Source organism: Lissotriton vulgaris, unplaced genomic scaffold (genome assembly GCF_964263255.1).
Source record: "Lissotriton vulgaris unplaced genomic scaffold, aLisVul1.2 SCAFFOLD_936, whole genome shotgun sequence".
Taxonomy (NCBI): Eukaryota; Metazoa; Chordata; class Amphibia; order Caudata; family Salamandridae; genus Lissotriton; species Lissotriton vulgaris.
The window spans coordinates 761,400-784,896 of record NW_028251257.1 but is presented as its reverse complement, the minus strand read 5'-3'; the positions used below and the strand labels follow the sequence as shown (position 1 = coordinate 784,896).

At 45.1% G+C, this 23,497-nt stretch overlaps 1 protein-coding gene across 1 annotated transcript in view; it reads right to left on the bottom strand.

Moving 5' to 3' along the window:
• The window catches only part of LOC147662967 (retinoic acid receptor responder protein 2-like), a gene marked incomplete at its 3' end in the record, with an annotated part of 104,182 nt that overhangs the window by 19,637 nt on the left and 61,048 nt on the right, over positions 1 to 23,497 (bottom strand). The window contains exon 2 of the mRNA XM_086950745.1: positions 14,596 to 14,655. Coding sequence (XP_086806871.1) covers positions 14,596 to 14,655 — 60 coding nt within the window. The remainder of the gene's footprint in view (positions 1 to 14,595; positions 14,656 to 23,497) is intronic.

Genomic DNA, 23,497 nt, shown 5'->3' with positions numbered 1-23,497 from the left:
ATTTCAAGCGTTTCAGATTTTCACAAAACATGAAACAATTAGGGGTGAGCGAAAATGCGGTCACTTGTGTATATGTATATAGGGTGATACGAGAAGATATGATTCGATCCCTAGAGGCGCTTAAGGACCGCTGTGAGGAAGACCTAAGAGTACCTATACCGGAGTTGGACTGGGAGGTAATTCTGTCCAGAATCCTAAAAGTTTAGAGGTATGCCCGGTTCAAATTGATCAACTACTTCATACTACACAGAATATACCTAACTCCAGGGGGCATACACATGTACTTCCATGTGGTCCATGCAGCATACCCACGCTGCAGGGAGGTCGGGCAGAGCTCCTCCACATGGTGTGGTCTGGCCCCTCACTGGTGCCTTTTTGGGACTAGATTACGAGAATTGAAGCAGCAGTAATAGAAAAGGAGGTTCCTACCTCTCCTGGACATTGCTTACTAAGCTGGTTCTCACACCCCTTTCAAGATCTGGCTTTCACACTAGCGAAAAGGGAAATCACTAGGAACTGGAGACATCTGGGGGCCCATGGTTGGCCGCATGGTGCAGGGATTTAGAGAAATGGGCAGGATGCGAGGGGAGAGTGTTGTTGTGAGATGCTATGAGGTGAATAGGCACCTTGGATCTGGCCTAGGCCTAGGATGAACTAGTAGATCGTCTTGTGGATCTAGAGCCTGAGACACCTGTAGCGTCCCCTGTGGGTTCGCCTGCTCCTGCCTCTCATTAAGGCACATGGCTTCAGAAACAATGAGCTGGTAACCTGGTGACCTCCATAATCTCAAGTGTTCAAAACTCATTGGGAATTAATATTAACATATCCTTCTTTCGAGATCGCTAATGGGCATGGAATGATGGTTAACAACTTGCACAACTGTATGAAATAACTCATAGGGGGAGGGGAATAGGTGGGTTACAAGGGGGAAAAAGTATGCATGTAGGGCACCGAGATGTAGCACTGTGTGATATTTGCCAATGGAAAAGTCTTGTTCTCATGCTGTGCATATATACCTCGAGACCTATTAAAAGTTTGTTTAGTTAAAAAAAACTAGGGGTGGGTGAAGCTCGTGTAATTCAGTCTAGCATAATCATGTGAAACCACCCAAAAATGGATGCGATTACACGACAAGAGTAACTACATTACTAAACTACACTCAACACCCCTGTACAACAAATAGGTATACACTCAATACCACATAATTACTATCCACATAATTCCACTGCACACCAAGCCACTGAATTCCACTCCACACTACACAAGTCAACGCCACACAATTCCACAACTAACAATTCCAATACAACCCACATAATTCCACTACACACCACATACATACACTCCAAAACACATAGGCAAAAGACTTTGCCATTTACAGTGCCAATATCTCTGACTCAAATGAATGCGAGATCTATTGCATTTTCAATGCTTGTTCATGTTGTTATCAAAATTAATGTATGATATTTAGGCAGCTGGCATAAGTTAACTCAGCTGAGAAGATCAGTGTGGGGGGCCCTCAGTAGCAATAGCGGGCTGTGACAGCACTGGCTACATTTATATGTGCCAATTAAATAGTTTCTTTTAACATTCTGGTAACTTTCTCAACAAACCGGGCCCTGGAATTGCTGTTGCCGCATAGTGCAGCTGGCTGTGTTAAATTATAGGGAGACCGGCTCCTGTGTTTGACCTCCTGACCTCAACACATAAGTGCAGGTTAGTGCCCTTCTGTTTCTGGTGCTTTGTAGCAGTTTAAAAATTTTATTTGGGTTTATCGTTGTCAGGTGCGGCCGGCACAGGTAACAGCAGTGGGGTGGGTGGCAGTAGTGGACATATACTGGATAGGAAAAGTAAAATAAACAAGCATTTGCAATGCAATAGGTCTCGCATTAGGAAAGTTTGAGCTATTGGTACTGTAAATGACAAATATTTTATTTATGTGTTGGTTTTGAAAATAGCGAAATTAATAGCTTTGTCATTTACAATGCCAATAGTTTTAACTTTCGCAAATGTGACATTGTATTTACATGACTTAGATGTATTGATATTACAAATAACAATGGCTTTTATTTTTTTTCAATAATTAATACTTAAATAAAAGTTATTGTAATTTATAATGACAATAGCTTAAACTTTTGTAAATAACTTTTGGGAAGATTATGTTAAGTGTATTTTATTGTGACGAAAATCCAAGAACAGAAGTGAAATATTAACATTTTTTTGGTGACATTTGTAATAAAGCTTGAAACATTGAGAGAACATATTTGAACCAGTGGTTGTTAAATTGAATTGTTGCACAGAGTGATGCTGTGGCGTTCAGTGGTGCCAAGTGATGCTGTGGCGTTCAGTGGTGCTGTAGCGTTGAGTGGTGCTGAGTGATGCTGTAGCATTGAGTTATGCTGTGGTGCCGAGTGATGATGTGGTGCTGAGTGATGCTGCGTGCTGAGTGATGCTGTGGTACTGGGGCGTTGAGTGGTGCTGGGGCGTTGAGTGGTACTGAGGCGTTGAGTGGTGCTGGGGCGTTGAGTGGTGCTGGGGCGTTGAGTGGTGAGGGGATAGATGAACCTGTCAGTGGATGGAAGGTTGAATGGATCTATCAGTGAGTGGATGGATGATGAATGGATAAGTGAGTGGATGGATGCATGGACGAATGGATGGATGGACGGGGGGAATGAGCAGGAGCAAGATGATCAGAACACCAGAAACTGCATCCACTTGAAATAAATGGTGTCCCGTCCGAAAATGTAGTAAGTAATAATGTGAAGGGAGTTGGAATATTGGCAGAATCTTGGAATGTGAACAAGGGGCCCATATTCTTCTCTGGGAGTGGTGACAGCCCTGACTCAAGGCTGCCTTGGAAATTTTGGGGGGTCACAGCTGTCTGTTCTTTGAGTGACTTTTCACCTTGTACATTTGCAATTTTTTTCTGTCTGTATCTCTTATGTAACTCATGCAATCCAAAGTCCTTATGTAACGCTACTGGTTCTTTTGTAAAGTGCTCTGACACATTCGGGTAATGTTCGCGCTATAGAAAATCGTATTAAATAAAAAATAAAATAAAGAGGGGGTCTGCTGCTCTATGGGTGCCACAGGGCCCATGAGAGAGGTCTGTCAGTCAAAGGGGCCCCTCTCCACAAGCTCCTGTGCCTGGGGGAGGGGGCGCTCTGGAGCCTGCAGCCGCCCACACTCCGGGCCCCCGGTGGGGCACTGCTGGTGGCGGTGACTCTGTGCCCTGTGCCCCCGCCGAACTCACCATCTTCAGCCTCCACTGCTGCCCTAGGTCGGGGCTGGGGGAATCACAGCCCTTCTTCTATGTCTATGCCTTGTCTTATGGTTAGAGAGCCGAGGGGCACGTACGCTGCCTCCAATACGCTCTTCACAGGCCAGCGTCATGGTGTCCCGGTGGAATTACAAATGTTATCAATAGTATTACAAATAAAAGTGTTTAATGGCATTACCAAATGTATTAACCATAAAATTAACGCTGAACTTTGGCACTCCGAATACGCGGAACCTTCCCAAAACAACAGTTGTCGTATTCACGGCCTCATTGCCTGGCGTTCCTGCCATGGTATGAGAAGTGTCGAACGTGGCAGCCATCTTAGAGTCAGTCGCCTCTTCCGAAATTTAGAAACGGCTGCAACAAAAGACCTTCGCCTGGCGATGGATTTTTGAATGACTTCAGCAGAAGGTTCCACCAAGACCCCCCCCACCCCCTTATCTGCACTCCATTTTAACCACCTGTGTACAGCCTACAAGATACTACTAATAACGGTGCGAACCACAACAAATTAAAACCGAGGCGTGAAACGCAAACATACTGGGCAAGGTGCACACCAACGTCGACTGTGGTTCTACGAGGTAATTGGATGATCTGTGGCGCCTGGGGCGGTCCTAGAAAACGTGCGTTTGGATTGGTCAGTGGAGTTGGAGCGGGCCAATGAACTTTGAGTCTGGATATGCCCGACAGTCAGGCGATTCTGGAGCTGGAGCTGGATAAGAACCCAGGACCGGACAGGGGCCGGGAGGAGAGGCGCTGAGACTGGCAGCCCAGGTGACAGGCGGCCTGGGAGGGGAGCAGCTGAGGCGGGGATCCGCGGTCACAGGTGAGACCAGGGAAGAACCACATCTTGGTTAAGTTTTAATGAACCCAAGGGCAGGGCTGCGACCTCTCACCCCATAGACCTCTGTGAGTCTGTGTGTCTGCGTGTCTGTGTGTGTGTGTGCAGGGGGGGTGGGGGCGGCAGTGTGTGTATGTGTGCGCGCGCCTGTGTGTGTGTGCAGGGGGGTGGGGCCTGGCTGTGTGTGTGTTTGCGCACGGGAATCTGAGGCAGGAGATGGGCATGGCGCCGTGCGCGCCCACAAGGTGAAATCTGCGCTCGTGCCCATCTCGTGTCCACATTCTCAGAAACGGGTGACAATAGTTGTCGAGCAGACTAAGCAATGCTTCGCATTGCTTGCGTCTAGGCTCGACCTAAAAATAAATAAAACCACTTACCTTGCCCTCGCTGCATCTCCAACTCAGCAATGCGGGAAGCACAAGGTAAGTGTTTTTTTAGGTTTCGCCTAAGTGAAAGCTGCGCAAGCAGCTTTTCACGAAGGTGAAAACCTAATGAGAATAATATGTTGGTTGGGAATCCGCCCCTCTGTTCCATTGGCTAGCTCCATAATGGAGGCTAGCCATTGGAACAGAGATCTGTCCGTCATGGCCGGACCAGATTCGTGGGCGTTCCCGCGATTTCTACCCTCTCCACCCTTTTCGCATGTCATCGCGGCCGTGGGCGGGGTTTATTTTTTGTTGTTGTCCAGGTTTGTTTTTGCCATTCCGCGGCCGACCGCCAACGGAGGAAGCCTTCCCGCCCCCCCCTCCCGCTGTCCGTTCCCGCCCCCCCGCCCGTGTCCTTCATGTTTTTCCTGCGGCCTGGAGGATCAATCAATACAGACGGAGCCTGAAGGGCTCTCAGAGCGCACGTTACCATGTATTCTACTGGCCCTGGCTGCCTGCACCGAATGCCACTGGCTGCACAGTTTGCAAGGCCACTTGTCTGCACTGAGAGGAACGTACATCACTCATACAGGCCCCCCTCCCGCTGTTCGTGTCCCCGTTCCCGCCCCCCTCCCGCTGTCCGTTCCCGCCCCCCTCCCGCTGTCCGTGTGCCTGCCCGCCACACATAGCTCTTAAACATTCTCAGCTTCAGACACTCCCTCAAAACATGGCTCTTTTCCCAAGCGTTCTGTTGAGCTCCTCTATGCTTCCTCTGTTTGATGCGTTGTGTCCCTGTCTATAGCGCCATGAAGCCTCCGGGCGAACGAGCGCTCTACAAATACATTTCAATATCAATATCAATATCAAAAGTCGTGCTTTTTTTTAGGCGCTATATTTTTCCACGAACAAGCTTAATCAAAACAATGTGGAGCAATCGGTGAAAATCCTGGTTATGTTTGGTCTTTTTGTGGCATAGTTGTCAAAATCTAATCATACAACATGACCCCTCGTTAGCCATGCTGTTTCCTGGCAAAAAGCGTGAAATGTGTATTTCTTTGTCAGTTTCTGACAAGGTGTGTCCATCCTTCGCATCTTCCGAAGACCCCCGCCTGAACTGTTATTTATCTGTCTTTAAAACCCCGCAGCCTGCTCCTTGCAGAAACTGCTGGCGGGGTTTAATGGGAAGCCAAGTGTCTGGCTGGCCCCAATTAACACCCCGTGATTAGCTGGCATTCCTCCGCAGCGTGTCAGACACCATCGAGGCTGAGTTTAAGGACATGAGCTGGTTTAATTTGAAGATTTATACAGCACCGCTTAACCCCAGTGAGGGCATCCAGGCGCGGTACATGACTCTCAGGCCGTTGCAAGATTCGAACTGGGACCCGGCTCCCGAGACAGCAGCTCTGGTCACTGCGCCACACCCAGTGCCCGATCGTAATCGGTGCAAGCGTCATTACAGGGTTTGGAAAAGCCACTGCGCATATAATGCAGTATTTGCGGGTACCGTTTTGTTTATTTTTGGGTGTGTGTGGGGGGGGGGGGTTACAAATTCTATCTCCTTTAAATCGACTGATATTTTTAATATGCACTATGTCTTTCCGTTTTTTTACAGATATCGTGATATTAATGCTCTGCACTTGCCGGAATGAGTGCTCAGTGGAAAGGCTTTTTCAAACACTCAACTTCCTTTTTATCTGAAGGTTTCGCTTTTAGCAGAAATGCCAATATGACACTAAGTTATAGATATTTTCTATCGGCTGTGCAACGCCTTTCTTCAACCCTTAGAAGGATGAACAGCAGCATCGGCCCTTCTGGGCCACGATTCTGTGCTCTGAGGATTGCACACTGACCACCGAAGCGCGCTCTCAACCCACCGAGCCTCTGCAAGTGAGCATTCTTGCTAGAAATTCGGGTCACATCGTCTTTATGTTGCTACCACTGGTTCTCCAGGGATTATACATGAGTTTGTGAAGTGCAATGAAAAGTAAACGATAATCAGTTACTTGATGGACTCAGAAGTAATGTTTCATTCACAGGCAGGGTGGAAAAATAAGATTAAATGACATTTAGTGTAATTTAAAAAATGTTAACCCCGGACAGCCAGTTAGTGATATTAAGCAGAGTGAGTGTGCAGAGTGAGTGTGTAGAGTGTGAGTGCAGAGTGAGTGTGCAGAGTGCAGAGTGCAGAGTGAGTGTGTAGAGTGAGTGTGCAGAGTAGTGAGTGCAGAGTGCAGAGTGAGTGTGTAGAGTGAGTGTGCAGAGTAGTGAGGGCAGAGCGCAGAGTAGTGAGTGTGCAGAGTAGTGAGTGCACAGTAGTGAGTGTGCAGACTAGTGAGCGCACAGTAGTGAGTGTGCAGACTAGTGAGTGCAGAGTGTGAGTGCAGAGTGCAAAGTGAGTGTGCAGAGTAGTGAGTGTGCAGAGTGTGAGTGCAGAGTGTGAGTGCAGAGTAGAGAGTGCCGAGTAGAGAGTGCAGAGTGGAGAGTGCAGAGTAGAGAGTGCAGAGTAGAGAGTGCAGAGTAGAGAGTGCAGAGTGGTGAGTGCAGAGTAGTGAGTGCAGAGTGACTAGCGAGTGTAGAGTGACTGCAGAGTGCTAGGGAGTGCTAGGGAGTGCAGAGTGACTATTAGTGACTAGTGACTATTTGACTATTTATTTGACTATTTGAGTGTAGAGTGACTGCAGAGTGCTAGGGAGTGCAGAGTGACTAGGGAGTGTAGAGTGACTGCAGAGTGCTAGGGAGTGCAGAGTGACTAGGGAGTGTAGAGTGACTGCAGAGTGCTAGGGAGTGTAGAGTGACTGCAGAGTGTTAGGGAGTGCTAGGGAGTGCAGAGTGACTGCAGAGTGTTAGGGAGTGCTAGGGAGTGCAGAGTGACTGCAGAGTGTTAGGGAGTGCTAGGGAGTGCAGAGTGACTGCAGAGTGTTAGGGAGTGCTAGGGAGTGCAGAGTGACTGCAGAGTGTTAGGGAGTGCCAGGGAGTGCAGAGTGACTGCAGAGTGTTAGGGAGTGCTAGGGAGTGCAGAGTGACTGCGGAGTGCTAGGGAGTGCAGAGTGACTGCAGAGTGTTAGGGAGTGCTAGGGAGTGCAGAGTGACTAGGGAGTGCTAGGGAGTGCAGAGTGACTAGAGAGTGCTAGGGAGTGCAGAGTGACTGCAGAGTGTTAGGGAGTGCTAGGGAGTGCAGAGTGACTAGGGAGTACTAGGGAGTGCTAGGGAGTGCAGAGTGACTAGGGAGTTCTAAGGAGTGCAGAGTGACTGCATAGTGCTAGGGAGTGCAGAGTGACTGCAGAGTGCTAGGGAGTGCTAGGGAGTGCAGAGTGACTAGGGAGTGCTAGGGAGGGCAGAGTGACTGCAGAGTGACTAGGGAGTGCAGAGTGACTGCAGAGTGACTGCAGGGTGCTAGGGAGTGCAGAGTGACTGCAGAGTGCTAGGGAGTTCTAGGGAGTGCAGAGTGACTGCAGAGTGCTAGGGAGTGCAGAGTGACTGCAGAGTGCTAGGGAGTGCTAGGGAGTGCAGAGTGACTGCAGAGTGCTAGGGAGTGCTAGGGACTGCAGAGTGACTGCAGAGTGCTAGGGAGTGCTAGGGACTGCAGAGTGACTGCAGAGTGTTAGGGAGTGCAGAGTGACTGCAGAGTGCTAGGGAGTGCCAGGGAGTGCAGAGTGACTGCAAAGTGCTAGGCAGTGCTAGGGAGTGCAGAGTGACTGCAGAGTGCTAGGGAGTGCTAGGGACTGAAGAGTGACTGCAGAGTGCTAGGGAGTACTAGGGAGTGCAGAGTGACTGCAGAGTGCTAGGGAGTGCAGAGTGACTGCAGAGTGACTAGGGAGTGCAGAGTGACTGCAGAGTGCTAAGGAGTGCAGAGTGACTAGGGAGTGCAGAGTGCCTAGGGAGTGCTAGGGAGTGCAGATGACTAGGGAGTGCAGAGTGCTAGGGAGTGCAGAGTGACTAGGGAGTGCAGAGTGACTAGGGAGTGCAGAGTGACTCGGGAGTGCAGAGTGACTAGGGAGTGCTAGGGAGTGCTAGTGAGCGCTAGGGAGTGCAGAGTGGCTAGGGAGTGCAGAGTGACTAGGGAGTGCAGAGTGACTAGGGAGTGCTAGGGAGTGCAGAGTGACTAGGGAGTGCTAGGGAGTGGAGAGTGATTAGGGAGCGCTAGGGAGTGGAGAGTGACTGCAGAGTGCTAGGGAGTGCTAGGGAGTGCAGAATGACTGCAGAGTGCTAGGGAGTGCTAGGGACTGCAGAGTGACTGCTAGGGAGTGCTAGCGAGTGCAGAATGCTAGGGAGTGCTAGGGAGTGCAGAGTGACTAGGGAGTGCTAGGGAATGCAGAGTGACTAGGGAGTGCTATGGAGTGCTAGGGACTGCAGAGTGACTGCAGAGATTAAGCTAATGGCAATGTAAATGACAATGTCATTTATTTATCTGTTTTCAAAACCAACACATAAATACAAATGTTGTCATTTACAATGCCAATAGCTCTAACTTTTCCAAAGGAAAAACCATTGCATTGTAAATGCTTGTTTTTTTTACTTTACTTTCCCTATCCCGTCGTCTGTCCGCCCACAACCCCCCTCCCCCCCCCAGCCCCTGCCACCGCTGTTACCTGTACTGGCCGCATCTGATCCTTGCTCAAATGTGTGTAATTTCAGATATTTATATGTTTCCCTCATTTTGATTGGTTGATTTTGCTCGTGAGAAAGTGGCCCTCATAGTTGTTGCACTCATAGATACACTGAAATTATAAAAATGTCAAACATGGCATTCTGAAACCTTGGCAGCTATGATAACAGTTAAAACCAGGGCGGAGTCACTGCTCTGAAGAAGCAGACCGCATAGTCATCATGAGTTGCTTTGGGGACGTCGGACAGCAACACCTCCAATCAAAAGCTCTAACTGAAACAAATGGGCGTCCCATTGTATTACCAATGCTTGTTAACAAGTATTGCCACCGAGAAATGCAGAATCCAGATTCTCCAGTGTGTTTGCCTAAATCTCAACGGCCTGCTTTTAACGCTTAGACTATCAGGGGGCAGGGGGTCAAAGGCTAGGTTTATCTGGTTCAGGCAAAACAGGAATCACTCAAAATAAGTTCTGTACAATGAGTGTTATTCTTTATTATACAAAATAATACGATTTTTATTATATTCAGTAAACGGGCTGTAGCGTCAGGAAGTTTTATGGCATCATTTTATCAGGTTAATAAAATGTGCAGTACATAGAATCCTACCACTTTATGTGCAAAGAAGAGGGATCTCAGTTACAATTGTACAGATTTATTCTCGGATTACAAAACACCACCTCTGCTTTCTAAATGTGCAATAGTTGGGGTGTTTATCTTACTTTTCGTCGTCTCTGGCAAAGGCCTACAGCCCCATGGAGGGTTCACGGTCATTGTTGTGTTTGGGGCTCAGTAGAAGTGGGCAAGTGCTGGGGCTGCAGAAATTATTCGTCTTTGATGTATCAGTCAGCCTGCAGCGATCCAAGAGTACGGCGCCTGGAGGGGTGTGGTGGCCGAGGAAGCCAGAGACTGGATTGTACTGGCATCAGAGACAGTCGCAAGCAGTCAGCAGAGACACCATTTTAGGTGTTGGTGGTGGTGTTGGTGGTGGCCGTTGGCTCTGAGGTTGCTGTCTCTCAGCTGTAAGCTTTGCATCATGATGCAGCCGGTGTGATGGGCCACTCCCACGGTTAGTGCTCTCTGGGCCGCACCTGGTATTAGGGTGACCAACTGGCATAGTTGCAAATTCAGGACAGTGGGTTTAAAAATTCAGGACAAAAGGTGAAAATTCAGGACAAAAATTCAGGACAGAAGATCAAAATTCAGGACAGAAATTTCAGAAAAAAAGTATGCTTTCAGACACTTCAGAGGAGGTCGTACAATAGTGTAAAAGTAAGTAAATAGACAACCAACATAAGTACATGCCAAAATACGTTTATATTAAGTTGAGACAATCGTGCACCTCACCATTTTGGTATGTGCACAGCTTTGAGTAACTGTGCAGGTCTTTTTGTGGTATTTCATATGATATTTTGTTTACAGTTTGGGGTTCCTTTGATGTGTTGTCCCACCCGCACTGCAGGGAATGCAGAGGCCTTCATTACACCCCTTCACCAAAGACCTCCTTCTGCACAGATTCCGTCACTAACTACCTCCCATGGTGACATAGTGGTTGGGGTTGTCTTTACAATTATTATACAAATAAATACTTTGCTCTGCATGTTACACTTTGTGCTTTACAAGAGGTGAATTATGCCTCTATGCTTCTTTATGATGAGTCAAAACAGGGATTAGTGAAACCTCAGATCTCTCCAAGAGATACATTAATCACCAGAGTTAAATAGACATATTTGTTATGGCCCAAAAATTGCAGACGCGCAAAGCACTCAGAAATCTTTACCTTTCATCCTGACGGATATTTCAAAATGTAGCTAGGTCCTCCAGCACGGCTCCTCCACAAAAGCAGCATGCTGTGCCCTAGAAATATGCAGAGGATGGCACACCACATGCTGTAACTAGACAAGGGCCCATTGGAAGGGAGAGGCCAAAAAACAAAAAATACCCCCCCCCCCCGCTTTATATGGCACTAAATAAAGGAGCAAAGTGAGCTATCCGGTCTCTCCTTTTGAAGTCTGTGAAAATTGTTACCCTGATGAAAATTTGCAAAAATAATGCAAAAGTATGCTTTTTACAGCAGGAAAGAAACGTGGCCAAAAACTGCATTTACCTATTTTGACCTTTGTCTTTTATTCTTTCCGTCTTTTCATTTTGTTTCTTTCCTTATGTCCTTTCAATCCACCTTTGTTCTCTACTTTTATCTTTACATCCTCCATTTTTTTCCATCTTTCTGTCTGTGCATCCTGTCATTTCGTCTCACTCTCTCTATTCTTTAAATGTATATTTCATTTTCTTTTCATATTCCACATTAACATTCGTTTTGTGTTCCTTTTTTCCATTTGATCATCCTCTTGTCCTTCCTTCCATTGTTAAATCTAAATCTTTCTCTATCTTTCATTATTTGCTTTCTATTCTTCCTTCGCTTTCTCACTCCATTTGCCTTGTGCTTCTTTTTGATTTACCAAGAACCAGATACCACACATTATCATTATTTCTCTTCCTGTCGCTGCTTTTGGTTACTTCAGAACCATCTGCCCCCCCACACACACACTCAAAGCTGCATCACAGTGATCATTCCTGCTTTTATTTATTTGTTTGTTATTCTGCCCTGTGCTGATCTGCGAGTCACAGATTAAAGTTAGTAAGGGCCATGGACTACTGATCTGCAACTTCCCCTCCCGTCCCCCCACCCTTCCTCCGGTGCTTCTCCACACCTTTGGCCCATTATCATTCTTTAGGTGAGAATCATCCACATCAGAATGACAATGGGCCCGTACTTAGACTGAGTGAGGTCGGGTACGGGCTGTTGCAGCCTCAGAGAAGTGCGAGCTGACTCTGATTGTCTCAGGGGAGCAGCACAGCTGGCTGCCATCCCCGAAATTACGGACAAATGGCGTCCGTGAAAGAAATGCCCACGGACAACGGACAAGGGGCCCAAATAACGGGCAGTCCATGAAATTTACGGACGGTTGGTCACCCTACCTGGTATTAGATCTGGGGGAGGCAAGGGTTCACACCTGTGGTGGGCCACCTTATGGCGTGCATCTCATAGGGCCACACGTTGGATTCGATCCCCGGGGTGACAGATTCATCCTGGTAATGGGCCTTCTCACGGGACGCTTCTCGTTGGGCCACGTGTTGACTTCGATCAGCGGGGTGATTTTGATCCCCGGGGTGACAGGCTCATCCTGGTAATGGACATTCTCACGGGACGCTTCTCGTTTTGCCACATGTTGACTTTGATCCCCGGGGTGACAGGCTGATCCTGGTAATGGGCCTTCTCACGGGACGCTTCTCTTTGGGCCACATGTTGACTTTGATCCCCGGGGTGACAGGCTCATCCTGGTAATGGGCTTTCTCACGGGACGCTTCTCGCTGGGCCACATGTTGACTTCGATCAGCGGGGTGACAGGCTGATCTTGGTAATGGGCCTTCTCACTGGATGCTTCTCGTTGGGCCACATGTTGACTTTGATTCCTGGGCTGACAGTTTCATCCTGGTACCTGGTAATTGCTTTCTCATGGGACAACTCTCACTGGGCCACATGTTGGCCTTCGATGCGAAGTCCATTCAATTGCAGATTCGAGTGAGGGGCCACTTCACGGTCTTCCACTCACAGGGTTACATTCTGGTCTTGTGCCTTCATTATTTCAATGAATGGGCTTCTCGGGTTTCCACTTTGAGTCTGGCTGGGCCAATGAGAATCGTATCTTGCCTCAGTCTGACTTAGCAATGTAAAGCACCTTCTGGCACCATGGGCACATTATATTACAAGCTCCGGTGATGCAAGGCCTGTTCTAAGCAAACAAGGCAGCCTGTCTCTGTTTTATTAGAGCTGTACAGCACGGACCTTGCCTTAGAGAATTGTCCATAACCCTTGAAAGGGTCCAATGCGATTTCACAGCTCACTCCAAACCTTTTGGGGAGCCAAATCTTGCAGAGTGCAGTTTATTTTCAGGTAGCCTCACCTACATGGCAACCTTTTCGAGAGGCATCTGCCGCTTTACCACACCAGTATTTTAGGTAGATAGTTTCTGCTCAAAGCACAGGATGCAGGCATGGGACTCCAGCCCATTCCTTTCTTGGAGGTTTACCGCCAGTCATCTTAGTGTTGCTCTCTTCAGATCAGATGTTGATGTGCTGGAACTGGTTCGAAGTTTCAGCTGAAGCATAAAAGGTCCTTCCTGGAAATGTATACTTAAAGATAGGCAGGGCATATTGCTTTACAGTTTATTCCAGAAGAAGTGGAGAAGCTAGAGGAGAATGGAGCACATGCTGGTAAAGGGGGCCAGTAACTTCTGCCTTACCACTTACCTTTCAGAGAATCCCTCAAGATTAGGGGCTTCACACCTAAGGCCAGGATATTTCACATTACGTGCATGCACAACTGAAATGAACATGCAACATATAGACATGGGGATTGGTGGTCCCCAAAACCTGAAAAGAGTCTAGTACTCTGGTAGTGGGGAATCTGCAATATCACATGCAGGCCTGCTCAGGAGACACGTAACAAGAGTCTCTTGCACCAAGAAGGTGGGTCGGCCAAAAGGTTACCAGAAGGAATGCGGTGTCGCATTTAAAATGTACCACCAACATAAAACCTTCTCTAAATCAGACTTTGGGAGCCTATGAAATTGCTGTTGTATGATGGAGTAAACGTTCTAGAACATCCTACAGCATTAGTATGGTTGAGATTGTACAGCCCTTGTAAGGAGATGCAACATCTTAGCAATTTCTGGCTATCTGCCTTCATGAAAATTATGCAAATACATATGGTCCTTCTGGATAGTCAACATAGTCCTAAACAGGTAGGGTCAGAATTCTTCAACACCCATATCATGATTTATATTTCCTTCTCGGTTCTTGACCAGTTCTGCTCTGGAGAGGAGTCGATGACCGGCCACAACTACAAGCTGCTCCCGCCCATGTCTTCTTGAAATACCAACATTTGTCGGAGACAAGGATCGTTACTGCGAAAGGCCTATTGTAGTCAGGAGGATGATGTACAGGTCCTCCACTCAGCACCTTCTTCAGGTTCTCAATGGCCTCTTGACATTTCACAATCTATTTGATCTGCTGCATCTTGGAAGCCTGGAAGTAAAGGTAATTAACAGAGCAACAATGGTCCCATATAACACTACAAAAGTGTGATGATAATAGGTGATTCCTAGAAAGCCCCTCAACTGGGCTAAGTCTTAGAAACTTCCCAGTCAAATGCATCTTGAACTTTGTCATCTAATTGTAATGAGGCCAGTCCTGCAGGCATGTCATCTGCTGAAATTAAATGTTGAACTCGTCCACCCTAAACCTGAGCCTCAGCTTACTAAAGAAAACTCAGAGACCAGACTGTGAGGGAATTGAAGAAGAGATAGAAACAAAAACAGCTGATGGATCTCAGTAGAGGTAGACCCTTCTGGTAGAAGACAGAATGTGCACCTGACAAAACATGTGGGGATTAATGCTGAGTGTTATTAATGGCAATTTCATATACTTAAACTGTTCTTTCCATACCTCATATATGACTTGGGAATTCTGGACTGTCTCTGTTCTCTGTAAGTTAAATGTGCTGTACTAAAAAATAAACAAAGGACAGATGCATTCAAATTACAATGTTTTTTATATTTCTATTCTGTGCTTAGAGAATGTTTTTAACAGAAAATGAGCTCATTACCTTTATTTAAAAGTTTTTTACAGTTGAATATTTTGAATAATGACACTTTACGAAATTTCCGCAACTGTTCATTCATAATTTGGAAAGTAAATGTAAGAAATTGTATTTTCTCTGAAAACCACCAGGGCTGAAGTCATAAAATCATTCACATTCTCCTTGGGGATACTATCTTTCTTAACTCCAAATGAACCAAAATAATATAAAGAAGGGCATAGTATTTTCTCCTAATAGTTTGTATTTATTCTCCAAAGGGCACTGGAACACTCCATATGAACACCAAATTACATTAAACAAGGCCAGGTTCATTTCTTTGGCACAGGGAGATTAGGCGATTTGCCCAGTATCACCGGATGTTGAGCAGACACTGGGACCTAGTTGTACAGTTCTAAAGTTGGCCTCTTTGCCCATTAAGCTTCAGTGAAAACCTCTGAAAATGCTCTCGACTTCAATGTTTATGTACAAACCAGCCTTTTCTATCCCTCTCAGAATGCAGTTCCTTTTGTAAAAACAAGGAAACAGAAGACTAGGATGTCCTTCAAGAAATGTAGCAGGAAACTCTGAACACATGTCAGAAATGCTGCTGTTGAGAAGCGCTGCCTGGCCTCGTCTGGTTTCTGATAAGTGTCACTGCGTGAAAACACTAGAACAGACCAACAGGAATGTTTGCTCCATTCTCACTATGGCATTACTACCAGATAAACACTTGTGTCTGAATTATTTCCTCCGACCTCTTTATCACTGAAAATAGCATTCTGTATACAGCTCATTCCTGCTTCCCTGTAGAAGCATTTTTTTTAATTTGCAAACGTGAAATGTAAAGTGAAAATGATTTCTGAAGTTTAAGGGTTTTAACAATCTGTAGATTTGTAACTGTTGAATTAAAAATGTTGCACTTGAAACAAGTTTACTGAGCCATGTAGAAATTAAATAAAACGTCCAACAGTAGGAAGGTACCCCTATACTTATTGACAGGGAGGGGGTGATCAATGAGAACAAAAGTCTAGACCCTGTAATTTACCTATGCGTTGTAGTAGGAAGATCTATCGATTATAGTAGAGAGAACTTTCAATAGCACAAAAGCACTTTTAAGTACTTAGCAAATCTCAAAATAACAAATATCAAAAATAGCAACTCATTACTCTGTATCGACAAGTGTCACAAATTACTAAGCATCATAGTCAGACTTAATATAAAAAGAATACATTTTATTCGAATGAATTCCTCCCTTTGGGTTACACTCTAAATGGTAAACACGGTATTACTAGTTATTTAAAAATCACATTATCATCACAATTGAAAAACATTAAAATTCGTTTAAAACAGTCGACACAGCGTTTCGGTGTACATTCATCTTTTCCACCTTCATCAGGACAAAAACATTATTGATGCAAAATCTTATAGAGATCTTGTGGGAATATGATTCATCAATTTCACAATTCCGGCATACGGTCTATTTTTGCGTGACCCTTTCGTGCGGAGCCTGTTAGAATAATGCTTCAGGTTTATAATCAAATCCTCTACGTTGAACCACCGTTTAAATGCAAATCGGTTTGTGGGAATATAGGGCACTCTTGTTTCAATGGAGGCCACCCTTTTATTTCTTCCAATTCAATTCTTATTTGGAGCTTGATTGTGGATATTTTACGTTTCCACGTTTCCTGATAGTATGCACGCGGCCTCCCTGTTCCAACGTACGTCTCGGGTAGTTTCCGTCTCGGGTAGTTACCCGAGACGTACGTTGGAACAGGGAGGCCGCATGCATACTAACCAGGAAATGTGGAAACGTAAAATATCCACAATCAAGCTCCAAATAAGAATTGAATTGGAAGAAATAAAAGGGTGGCCTCCATTGAAACAGGAGCGCCCTATATTCCCACAAACCGATTTGCATTTAAACGGTGGTTCCAACGAACAGGATTTTATTATAAACCTGAAGCACTAGTCTGACAGGCTCCGCACGAAAGGGTCACGCAAAAATAGACCGTATGCCGAAATTGTGAAATTGATGAATCATATTCCCACAAGATCTCTATAATATTTTGCATCAATAATGTTTTTGTCCTGATGAAGGTGGAAAAGATTAATGTACACCGAAACGCTGCGTCGACTGTTTTAAACGAATTTTAATGTTTTTCAATTGTGATGATAATGTGATTTTTAAATAACTAGTAATACCGTGTTTACCATTTAGAGTGTAACCCAAAGGGAGGAATTAATTCGAATAAAATGTATTCTTTTTATATTAACCCTTTCCATGCGGCCCCAATTCCCCTGGTGTGCTGTAAACAGCACGAACAGGGGCGGGCCGTGACGAACCCCAGTCGTCATCAGCACACGAGCACCGTAGTGCATGACGGCTGGGGTTCGTCATCAGCATGGAAGGGGTTAAGTCTGACTATGATGCTTAGTAATTTGTGACACTTGTCAATACTGAGTAATGAGTTGCTATTTTTGATATTTGTTATTTTGAGATTTGCTAAGTACTTAAAGTGCTTTTGGGCTATTGATAGTTCTCTCTACTATAAATCGATAGATCTTCCTACTACAATGCATAGGTAAATTAAGGGGTCTAGACTTTTGTTCTCAGAAATTAAATAAAATACTGTAAATAGTTATGTCTCATTTTTATACGAGATGCCGTTTTTTAAAAATATGGATCTCATTTTGGGTGTTCTGCTCATTTCGCTCCTGGTCAGTCCCCCAGCGAATCAGTGCCCTGCTGCAAACCATCTCTCCTCTTCATTCCGTGGAACACCAAGTGAATGATGTCAATGATTAGACACTTGAACTGTTGTATTAGGATGTGTGTATTGTCACTGAAGCTTCCATCGAGTACCCAAATTATGATATTTAAGGACTTCCGCTGGATGTTCCTCTGAAGATGCTTTGGTGTTATTTCTATGAGCAATTGTTTCAGAAAGGTTTCATTTTCTGCTGATCATCTCCAAGGTGCAGTTTCTCAGGGTAGGTGGAAGATTTCTCTTATTTTATGAAATGGGTTGCTGTTAAATTATTACATAGTTTGTAAATATTATGTTGCTGTATCTTTTTTGCCAATGCGACCTTAGCCATGAGCATACCATGCTGAATTAACAGATCATGTGATTTGTAAATAAAAGTTCTTATGCCTTAGTATTGAAAGGCTTGTTCATTTTTATTTTCCATGGGTGTGTTTCCATTGTACATTTTGCTGCTGCTGGGTGACTTTATTTTTCTCCTGAGACTTTGTCCATTTGTATTATATTTTTCTTATGGGGATGCTATCAATACTGTTTATGAGGCTGACTGTGTGGGCTTTCCTGGATTTTACTAATTTGGGCTGTTTTCTGATTCTGCATTTCTGTAATTGAGCTTTTATGATATTTCCATGTATTTACTAAACTTTCTGTAATAAATCTATGTTTGCCTTATTTTTGATCTAGAACTCTGTGAATAATGTTTTCTAATTTATTCAGTTTTACTCAGCTGAAATGTTTTTTCTTATGATTACGTAGTCTCTAACCACTAAATCTATTAATCATTTTAATAGGGGTGTTCCGAATATTGGGGTTTAGACTATTATTGGGGGTTTGCTCAAAGAATTGTTTCGTAGCAGAGGATGTTTAGTCTAAGAGCACCTCCTCTTTATAGGTACCCTGTTTAGGTTTATAGTTTTTGGATAAATGTTGCCCTGATTGAAGGAAAACATTTTTTGGGGAGATTTGCCAATTTTTCCTGACAGATCCTTCTACAAGGTGACAAGTCGTATTACTGTAAGGCCCTTAGTGGTCCTGAATGAACTAGGAGTGTAAGTATGAATAGGCAGAAACTGAGTTTGTGAGGCAGAAGTGAGAGAAGCAAGAAAGGCATATAAGGTAGCTCAGGCAAGAACAAAGAGGGAATGGGAGGAGGATCACGGGGCATTAATCAGGGAGGATGTATGACGTTACAAGGCATACATTTACATCGTGGTACGTTACAACGACTTGCGTTGGAGGATGCTGGATTTAGGAGTAGTATAATTTACTATTCCAACTCCAGTCTACATACAGTAGGGAAGGTGTTGGTTAGTAAATGATACTATTCCTTGTCCTAGAGCGCCATCCAGCGCAAGTCGTTGTAACAACTTGCGTTGCGAAAAACGCAATGTAATAGCATCGCAATGTAATCCCCGCGTTGTAAACGATGTTTCCCATCAGGGAGACCTCCAGTAGGAGAGATTCCAAGCAATTTTGGCTTTAGTTACCAGGGGGGATGCCAACAGGCAGTGACTCCAGTGTCTCCCACACGCCTTCCTACATTTGGCAGGCGTACCTGCCTTCCTGTACTCTTTACCTCATGGATCTCCACAGCCACCCTCAATACAGGCTCGGCGCCACCCGCCACCTCCTGGCAAAGGTAGCCTCCCCTCTTACTGACACTGGCTTACTCAGCTCCTGAGATTTCTCTCTTCCACCGGACTTCAGGCGTACCCACCTTGTCACCTCTCATTGTTTTCCCGGCATCTTGCCCAGGATACACCTGCAGTTTTCACCTACAACCCGCTATTCCGAGTGACGCAGCGTATCCACTGTGTTTCTTATGACCCGGATTACCGTCTTTTCTCCTCACCATTGGAACTCCTCGCACACCCGAGACCGGGTTAGAATTAACACCAGTTATTAGACCTGAAGAGTCACGGGACCCTTTCTAGTGACAAATCACGTGTCAGCTGTTTTTTTTGTTGCAATACGGTCGTTGCCTCATTAAAAAACCTTGCAAACTTCATACTGGCGTCGACCACAGCTACTGTTATTTGTACAAAGACTTCCACAACATTGTGATATCTCCACTACATGTGCCCAGGACTGTTCTCAACATTCCCATTGAAGCCTAGCATGATCATTTCTCCACACTATATTCCAAACCACAAAACCCCAATACTGTACCTGTACTCTCGAATATGCTCAGCTATCCACTAGTGATTTCTTCATGGGTGCTGAAATCAGGGCCAGCATTTATTTCCATTGTTAGGGCCAAGGCCGCTGGACCTGATGGCATTCCCGGGGATGTTTTTCTTAGTGAAGTTGTGAATTGGACATCTTACATTCTGGCACTAGCTAATGGTATCACAACGGGTGCCCCAATTCCACCTTCTTCGAAGGGAGCTGAGGTGATTCCAGTTTACAAGAAGGGTAACCGGTTGTCACCTTCCAGTTACAGGCCCATCAGTCTGATTGACTGTGTACAAAAGGTGCTCGCTCGGGTACTCCTCATGAAAATCCAGGTCTGGATTAGCAACTTTAGCATCTTGTCCACCTCCCAAGCTGGGTTCAGGAAAAAAGTTAGCACCATTGACCAGGTCTTTTGCTTCCCTTTATTGACATAGAAGACAGGGACTATAGGCCAGGGGAGCCTCTGTGTTGCTAACATTGATCTAGGGTCTGCCTTTGATTTGGTCTCAATACATAAGCTTTGGTGTGTCCTGAAAGAGATGGGCCTCCCTTCTGACGTTCTATCGCTAGTTACCCACCTCCATGAGGCCAACTATGCAAGAGTCTGCTGGGGCAACCAAGGACAGTTAACTGATCCAATCAAACTTATTAAAGGGGTCCGACAGGGCTGTGTACTTGCCCCCACGCTCTTTTCACTTTTTGTTAATGCCGTCATCAGTACCTCTCTGATATACCTGCTAACGTCCCCTCTCTTTGAGCAACCAAAGTGTTAACACTGTTGTTTGCCGATGACACGCTGCTAGTGTCCAAAACTCCTAGAGGGCTTCAGTTGTTACTGCATCGCTTTGAGGTCTTCTGCACCATGCGAGGTTTGGAGATCAACACCACAAAAACAAAACTTTTAATGTTCAACCCCCACAAAACACTCAGCGGTAAGCTTACATTAGGTGGGGTACCCCTGGAGAGAGTGAAGACCTTTTAGTTCCTGGGATTCACCCTCTCCGATGACCAGTCATGGAAGCTTCATATAGTGAAGCTGACTCTTCAACACAGACAGATTACTGGGGCAATAACCAAAGAGCACAGGACCTCATTTACCAGACCAGTAGCAGTCCCACTTCACATCTATGACTGTAAGGCAATGGGCTTAGCAATATATGGCGCAGAACCTTGGGGGTTTGAAAATTTGGATAGCCTCTTGACCATGGAGAATACTTTTCTGAGAGCTCTGGTTTCACCTCCACAGAGCACTCCCCCTCACCCACTCAGGTTGGACATGGGCAGGACTTCAATCATCGAGAAGACTAAACTATGTCCTCTTCTGTTCTGGCTTTGCCTTAGGACTACTCCAGAGTTCCTTCCAAGTGCCCTATCCGAAGTCATCCGAAGGGCGAGCCGCAGGGCTAATGTCTGAGCCCCACCTTGTTTAATATTTATATGGCTCCTTTGACTGGGATCGCAGAGTGCTTTGGCTTTGATATAATCTCATACGCTGATGATACCCAACTGATGTTTACGCCAGGGCATGTCTTGGTGGCAGAAAAAGAACGTTTCTCCTCAGGCATGTTAGCCATCTCAGACTGGATGAATGAGAACTATCTCCAGCTGAATGCAGATAAGACCGAGATCATGCTGTTCGGTAAAGCCTCTACCATCTGAGCTGATGATTGGTGGCTGCAGCAACTGGGTGCATCCCCTGTGCCCAATCAAGCAGTAAAGAATCTTGGGATAAAATTGACCAAACCTTAACTATGAGAGAGCACATTCTGGCCACCACTGCCTCATGTTACCATTACCTACACCTATTGCGCACAACCTTCCCTTACCTCCCTATTTCCGCCCGGAGAACATTGGTTCAGGCCATCGTAATAAGCAGACTGGATTATGGCAACGCCCTGTTGGCTAATGTAAATGAAATGCTGATCTCTAAACTTCAGGTTGTTTAAAATGCGGCAGTCAGGCTTGTTCTCAACTGGCCTTCTGGCACTTCTTCGTCACCTCTGCTGAAAGAACTACACTGGTTGCCTGAGAAAAAACGCTCTTATTTTAAAATCTGCTGTCTCACATATAATGCCTTAAAGGGCAAAGGCCCACTTTACCTTCAGAAAAGAATAAAAGCGTATGCCTCTGCCGTAATCTAAGATCTGGCTTGAAAGCCCTGCTGTGAGTCCCTCGCATCCGTCTAACACGCAGCGGTGGAAAGGCTTTTTTCTATCTCCCCCCCCGTGTACTGAAACAAGCTTCCTCGTCACGTACATTTTTGCTCAAACTACTGTAAATGTAGGAAACAACTCAAAGTCCACTTATTTTAAACACCCTCAGCAACTCCTGTCTTTGATCCATGAGCAGCGCCCAGATGCCCTAGGGTGATTTGTGCGCTATACCAAGTCGATTTAACATTTCGCTTGATCGGTTCAAGGTAATTGAATGGTTCCACAAACTGAAATTTTTGCTCACTGCAATAGGGTTTGAGGGATTGTGGGATGCTAGGGACCTTGCATAATTTCCTAGGAGGGACTTGATCAAGAAACAATACTGGAACTAAGTTGCCCAGTCTCCACTAATCCACCAATTAAATTGGCAAGCGAATGTGAGCAATACCTTGAGGCTATTACAGTCCTGCAGGATATCAAACTGTATATGCAATTCAGATTTGGCTCCATCCCCGTGAATTCCCTACAGCCTCTTGGAGAAAGTATGCTACCTCTACTCAGTTTTGTCCTGGTTGTCCCCTAACTATTGAGTCAGTAGGCCACATATTTTTACTTGCCCACTGTACCGGTCCCCAAGATCTGCTCCCCTCTGCAAGCTCCTTGGCACTCGCGCCACCTAGAAGCACTACGTATTTTAAAATCTGATACACGCTTATTGATAGCCTGTGCAGTTGCTAAGTTTCAGGGTAAGATGTGGACCATGAGAAGACTGATGCTGAAAATGTAAAAAGACTGAATTTTTTATTGAGTTATTACTTTTTTAAATCACTCTTAATGTTCTATTTTTTATATGCCAGACTGCTCGTGTGCAATAGTGACCCACAACATATCTCGACCAAACGTGGAACTTTTTATTATTGCGACATTTTGGTGGGCCATGTTGTGGACCTTTGTCTGATATAGGTCCTCAGTTTTAACGATTAATATATATATTTTTTTTGATTCTATAGTTCCATTTCCCCAGATTTTGTACTATAACAGAATTTTAATGCTCTATTGTTTGCACTTTATATTTTTTTGAACTGTATGCATTTGCACTTTTATGGTCCGAGGACCGAATAAAGTTGATTGAATTGAATTGAGTTTGTGAAGAGTGCTGAGATAAATTGTGATGATCAATTTCTGTTTCTGTGTTGCGCTTTTTGGATATGTGACGATGATCATGGGTTCAATTGGTGGGTTGCTTACTATTGTGATAATTTTTTATGCACATTTATAAACTCATTTGAAGGTATTCGTCATTTTGAATAGAATTTTGTTGGTTAATGGATTTCGTTGAAAATAAAAGATGTTGAAATATTGATTATTTGCCTGAATTGTGGTTTGTAGAACGAGGTGCTGCTTGAACATCGGTAGGAATTCTTGATTTAATTCATTTTTCCTTCCCAGATTTAAGAGTTTAACCTGGGTTATTGTGCCTACCATGAGTGCAGAGGGTGAAGCACGATAACTCAGAGGTGAATTTCTGATGGTTATAATTTGTCTAGCAAGAGTTTTACTAGACTATTGCGGTTCTTTATTTTATTGCTCAAATTCAAAATATATGGTTTGATAATAAGGAGTCTTAACTAAGGAACTGCTTTTTATTGTCCTTTCTAAGGTAAACAGACAACGGA